This window comes from Pseudomyrmex gracilis, unplaced genomic scaffold, assembly GCF_002006095.1.
Source record: "Pseudomyrmex gracilis isolate BER0280 unplaced genomic scaffold, ASM200609v1 scaffold_34, whole genome shotgun sequence".
Taxonomy (NCBI): domain Eukaryota; kingdom Metazoa; phylum Arthropoda; class Insecta; order Hymenoptera; family Formicidae; genus Pseudomyrmex; species Pseudomyrmex gracilis.
In genome coordinates this window covers 803,743-809,742 of record NW_018020618.1, presented here as the reverse complement: position 1 = coordinate 809,742, position 6,000 = coordinate 803,743, and the positions used below count along the sequence as shown (strand labels likewise).

At 44.8% G+C, this 6,000-nt stretch overlaps 1 protein-coding gene across 3 annotated transcripts; it reads right to left on the bottom strand.

Moving 5' to 3' along the window:
• Positions 1-211: 211 nt before the first annotated feature.
• LOC109852736 lies at positions 212-2,464 on the bottom strand. 3 transcript variants are annotated; one of them, XM_020424172.1, is made up of 6 exons: positions 2,172-2,464; positions 1,986-2,039; positions 1,798-1,891; positions 1,558-1,701; positions 1,210-1,362; positions 212-1,100 (listed from the first exon to the last, which is right to left on the bottom strand). In XM_020424172.1, the coding sequence occupies exons 1-6, from the start codon at positions 2,303-2,305 to the stop codon at positions 903-905; spliced, it is 777 nt and encodes a 258-aa protein (XP_020279761.1). In that variant the 5' UTR covers positions 2,306-2,464; the 3' UTR covers positions 212-902. The 3 variants fall into 3 exon arrangements, with proteins under 3 accessions (XP_020279761.1, XP_020279762.1, XP_020279763.1); XM_020424173.1 differs by having other exon boundaries at positions 1,801-1,891; XM_020424174.1 differs by lacking the exon at positions 1,210-1,362.
• Between the last annotated feature and the right edge of the window lie 3,536 nt (positions 2,465-6,000).

Here is a 6,000-nt window from a genome sequence, read left to right as displayed (position 1 = left end):
GCGAAATATTTGCCCGTGTTCTTCTGGATTCTCTTTGTGCCTTTATTTTCTTTTCTTTCGAACGATTGTCGAACGCAAGAAAGACGTCCTCGAAACCACTCCACTTCGCCAAAGTGTCGGTGGAAAGTAACAAGAAAACGCGCACGAAAGGCGTGCAGAATACGCTTGTCAGAATCACGCATCTGGTGTAGAAAGATTGTGTTTCTTTATTGCACGAACCGGCACTTACAAACTTTTAAGAGGTAGATGATCATCGCGCGCGTTTTACGTTTTTTCAACAAATGATTGTAACATTGCAAACAAAAATAAAATAAGAAAGTACGGACGTTATTTTCAATCATTGCGGAATGCGGTCGTCTAATTAAAACAAAAAAAATCAACACAGTCGGTGGTACCACAAGTAGATCGTAAAATAGAAAACAAGATATTCGATGGGACACGGCGTTCAAGGAAACGAGGAACGGCGCGACAGTCGTAAAACTAAGTTTCTTAATTTAAGGCGAGCTCGGTTTCTTACGATGATATCGGGATTACGCGCACAGTGTTCTCTTTGGAATACCGGAACGTCAAAGTTCTCTTTCTGGTTAGCCGCGCAATACGGGCGTACAGATTGTAACGATGTCGAATCGACGATATCTCACGTGTATGATACTTTAATGATAGTTTATATACGCTCGTAGATACGCGCCGTGCAATATAAGAAACGTCGTTCGCAACGTATCGCACGCAAGACCGCGGCGGTGATAAGTGTATATATATATATATATATATATATGTATATATCTTCTAAATCAAAAGTCACAAAAAATTTCGATCGCAATTTTGCAAAAAGTCCCGATACGCGCGGGTTTATAACAGGAGTTAACGTAGCGTTAAGAACAGACAGATTTCATTGGCCGTTTTTACGCAGTCACGTCGTCTTGCCGCTTCTCTTGAGACGCGCTATCGAAGATCGTTATCGCGCGCGGTTTCTCCTCGATCCGCAGACACCACAGCAGCGTGTACTGCCGCAACACGTGGTACATACATCCGTTGAGCAGTTTTTCTTCCCACCACCAGGAATTGATGCTCATGTTCTGATGTAGATCCATCAGCGATATCTGAGAAAGCAAACGGTTTATTTGCGCGCGAAATAATCTCCCGCTCGCTTGCGTCGGCCGAACTATAGTCGTACTATGTAAACACAGTTCAGTCTGCGCATATATTTACCAAGCTGAGGAATGTGCCGAGTATGGCGGCAACAATAACCGCCGCTGTCAGCGTGTGCATAATTACGAGTAACTCTATCCCGAGTACGATGGCGATTAATATAACGCCGAAACCAAATTCTATTAAATACGACCAGTCACCGCTCATGTCCACCTGTCGGCAAATTGATTTGTTGAGTTAACGCGCGCGATAATGCTTGCGAACAGGTCGACGAACGTCACAACAACGGCCTGGCAAACGCACTAACGCAATTTATTTCATCCGCTATAAACGTTTCTTTAATTTAATACAGCGAGAGAGAGAGGGAGAGAGAGGGATGGAGAAAGAGAGACAGGTGGGAGATTATACCAGATTCGAGCACGCGATGGCGATACCGAAGAGCTTTATGATAACGACGGTGATTAACGTTGATGACACTAGACCGGTAGCGTTCCAACCCTCCACTTTCGTCATGGATAATAGTGCCAAGAGCAAAAGCACAAGTACCACTTTCTATGAATAATAGGACTGTTAATTTTAATATCATCATCAAGAAGATCACTGAAAAAAGTTTAATATTAATAGCTTAGGCGTATCATATGTGTGTACCACGATTGTAGTTGCAATTAACTGGCAACGTAACCAACATTTTGAATTTTTAAGTAACACGAGATGAAGAGTAGCCGACAGCAGATAGAGAACTCTGTAATAATAATTGCGAATTAGTTGATAAAAAAAAAAGAATGTTAATATTATTAAAAACGTTAATATTGTATAAATATTAAAAACGTACTTACGCTAAGATGATTACTGTCACAAGTCCTGCAGACAGATACGCTTTAACGAGTGGTCTGCGAACAGAATTTCAAAAATTAAAAAGTTCTAAATTCTCTCGCAACAAATTATTATTGAACAATTATATTTGTCTTTTTTACGTGCTCAACAAACAATCGAATTAATCTTACCGATATCACTGTACGTACGAAAGTTCGATGGTTGCTATTCCAGCGTGGAAAGACTTGTCGAGAACTTCGACGACACTGGCGCCGACGAAGCAGGCTCTGCGATTGGCTTTATTCTGGAAAATTCCGGAGTAACTATGTTCGAAGCAGCACATCGCAGCACACGGGAGTTCGTTCGACAATACTAATTGTTCTTTCGCGGAGAAGCCACTCTCGGACTCGGGAAGAAAAAGTCGGCATCGACGATGTCGATTCTGCGAGCGACTTAGTTTCTCTTCTTTACGTTCGATTAGTATCCGCGACGCGATGGCACGCGAAGCCCACGAACGTGACGGCAAAACGAAACAAAAGTCACACGGCTCTGTTGCTTTCTCGCCACGTTCGCACGATTCGCAGTGGTTTCGGACACGTTCGGCCAGAAAATTCAGATCGGCGCGGCGGATCGCTCATTCACGAAGTAATAACAAAACTTATAGAGCACTACAAAAACTAGTTTTTTTTTCGTAATTGTGGATATTACATTGTTTACATTATATGAGCTTTCAAAAATTGCAGAATAAACAGAGAGAAAGTAGGTTTCGATATGTTTTCCTCATGTCTTCATTCCATAATGGCGACTCGCCGAACATTTGTCTCTAAACCACGTAAAAACCAGCCTGAATAAACATGGGGCGATTTCTCTCCCCAACTGGTCCGACGCACGTTTTGTCAGCAAATTAAAAAAAATAGACGCGCGAAGAAGGGGAGAGGAGCAAAGGTTCGCAAGCACTGCGAAATAAAGTTTCGCAGTGGAGCTGATTCAATCGGAAAAAAATTCTGAGGGGATTTCCTCTCCTCTCTTTTCGACGAGGTGCCGCGAGAGAGCTCATGGAACTTTTATTTTTTCGCATCGGGCCGGGAGGGAATCGGACGCTCGTCCATTTATATGATTAAATTCCACCTGATACGCTCCCGTTCCATTCGCAGCAACTTTACAGACAACCTGCGCGAGAAAGAAATCGAAGAGAGGAAAAAGCTGATTTCTTTAACGTCCCGACGTGATCCGTTTTCATACGCGAATGCGTCGCGGATGACGAACTAATAGACGACGTCTGAAAAGAAGACTAGACGTGCGCGCGCGTTAAAAATGAATCATTTTTCAAACGTTCGAAAGCCGAATAAGTTTATCAGCAAGAGAACAAGACGAGGAAAACGAATGCTCAGCAGGTTGACGCGTCCCGGACATTTCATTCGTCACCGATCTCAAACGTCGTGCTGGAGCTCGGCGCGAGACAAACCAAACGAATTCCGGAGGCGTGTCAATAAAACTTAGTTTGAACAAGTCCGTACACGATCGCCGTCGCTTTTAACATGGCCGCTACTTTCGATGGAAGAAGTTTTGCCGGACATAACTCACAAAGAAGAAAGTCGCTTTCCCGCACAAACTTTGATAAATATCGTATTTGTGCAGTGATATAATGTTTAGAACTTTCGCGGTATAATCATAATGCTCAACGAGTTACGAACTAGCGCCCACTAATGCTACAACTTTTAATGGCATAACACTGATAGTCACTCGGCGGAACTAGTGCCAACGTCGAAACACCGGCGCGGCTCCGCGCGAAAGTTTCGATTGTGTTTCTAGTCTGATTACGAATTTTGACCGGGGCGTTATTAATTTACTTTCGATATAATTATGTGGCAAATTAATTATTACAGCTCTTGCAAATGCAATTTATTCATTTAACAACAATCGCGTATGAATAACTACGAAAAACTCAATTTTCGTTCCGTATGCGTGTTGAGTGACGAAACTTGATAACCGGTAACAAAATAATCGAGTTGCAATGTTTGACTTATCTAATTTGTCGTTCATCCAGTCGTGAAATCCGCCGAAATTTAAACATAATGCGCGGCCACGTTTTTCCATTACGTACCTACTTATTTGTACAACGCGGTACTTTTGTTTTCTAATTAGCAACGAGGGAGAACGCGTGATGACATTAATAATAATAATAGTAATAATAATAATTAATATTTCTGCGCGCGCACACACACACACACACACACTGCGATTTGCGACCCAAGGGAAAAGGATATAACACATGTTCGTGCAATTAGAACTTCGTCGCAAGTGCACCTGAAATTGGCGGCATATGGTCACTGCCACATGGAACAGAGGCTGCGAAACAGACAACGCTCGCCGCCACACATGTTTGACGTAATGACACACGATAATTATGTTTTCTCGGATACATAAGTATCTCTTTGGGACCGTCTGTTGTAATCAGGTGACTGTAGAGTATTCGATTTGGTGAAACCGCACGCGCGCACCGGAAAATTTCGGCGTAATTCATTCGTGGAGAGGCACTTTGCGCCATCGGCCGTGTCGTTGCGCGAATCGGATGGCACGATAGAACGGGCAGACGTCGGAAAAGAGAGTCCTAGAAGAGAGTCTGCGAAAAGAAGGGAGTGTGTGTGTGTGCGTGTGTAACAAAAGAGCGCGCGCGAGAGGACGTATCGAGCCGTATATCATCGAGCGCGCGATCGGGGAAGAAACGTCGGGCGGAACCTTCTCTCTCTCGTCGCCCATCCCCGTCGACCTTTTAGCATATCGTTACTTCGACACTCGAGTACGGCTGCGTTTAACGACCGCGCGGGGGGTACTCGCGCCGCGACCCTTTCCACACACACCCTCTCTTTCTCTCTTTCACATTCGTCCACCTCGTCGTGCTCGTCGACAAAAAGCCACCAACGGCGCGGACTCGGAACGCAAAGAGTGCTCGCGACGTCTCAATTGACTCGGTAACGGCTGATTTATGGCGCGATTCTCCACGACCGATCCGCCAAAGCGCCACTCCACCCGCGTCGAGAGCGTCGCGAGAGAAGGTGCGAGATTCTCCGGCTCTCGCTCGGATCGCTTTCTCTCACGCGAGATGGAACACAGATATATAATGTACCACCAGCCCGCAGAGAGTTATGCTGGTCTGCATTGAAACGAAACAGAGCACACAAAATGCGTATATATACACACGTACCCGGATTTGAATGTACAATATTGTTTAAACGGTTGATTGTGCCGTTTAATCCGTAATCATAATTACTATTGTCGACCATTTAATTCTTCAGTTTCTGGAAAATGTTGGCGATTGCGCGCGTAAAATTTTATTTGCGTGGAATAATTTGTTAATAAGAATACATTCGTTAGTCTCAAATCGCGATTCTCGTTTGTCTCAATATAAGAGCTGCGCGATATCCAACTTCTATTCACGCAATTAGCGGTGATTTATTCAATGTGACCCTCAGGAACCGAGTATTATAATTGCAAAACGTAGAGAAACCAGAATGTTGTCGTGATCCATCGAGCGACGCGAACGGATGTTACGGGTCCAGCTTTATTGGTAGAAACGGGCAAATTTAAGGGTCGCGCGCAACGAGTTTTTGTCAGAGGTGAATCCGCCGCGCGTTGTGGCGTCTTTCGTGAGGAATTACGAGGAAGCTTAGTTCAATATTGACCCGAGCAAACGTGTGGCGAATATTATTACGCCATCTGCATAATTTCTGTATTCAGTCGGTGCTCCCTGAAACGCGTCTGTAATTACTTCGGTTGCCGTGAGATCGTCGCTGTGAGGGTGGCGACATTGAGCGGCGGTTTCGGCGGCGGCGGCGTCGTCGTCGGGCAGATAGGCGTTTGTATACGTTATGTAAATGCTGTGTACTACGAGGTAATTGGACGATCGTGCGAGTCCGAAGAGCCAAATTCCTCGTCGTGAGTTTCCGGTTTTCTCATTGGAGACCCAACGGCGCGACTCGAACCCGCATTCATACTGGAAAGTACTACTTTCGGTCTGACATGTGCGCGCCGCGACCT

Bases quoted from the DNA above. Each gene is read 5' to 3' on its own strand.
- LOC109852736 (XM_020424172.1), bottom strand. From the start codon at position 2,305: ATGTGCTGCTTCGAACATAGTTACTCCGGAATTTTCCAGAATAAAGCC. The intron at 2,040-2,171 runs GTACGTACAGTG...TTCTGTTCGCAG, and splicing joins ATAGCAACCATCGAACTTTC to ACCACTCGTTAAAGCGTATC. The intron at 1,101-1,209 runs GTAAATATATGC...TTGCTTTCTCAG, and splicing joins TCGGCACATTCCTCAGCTTG to ATATCGCTGATGGATCTACA.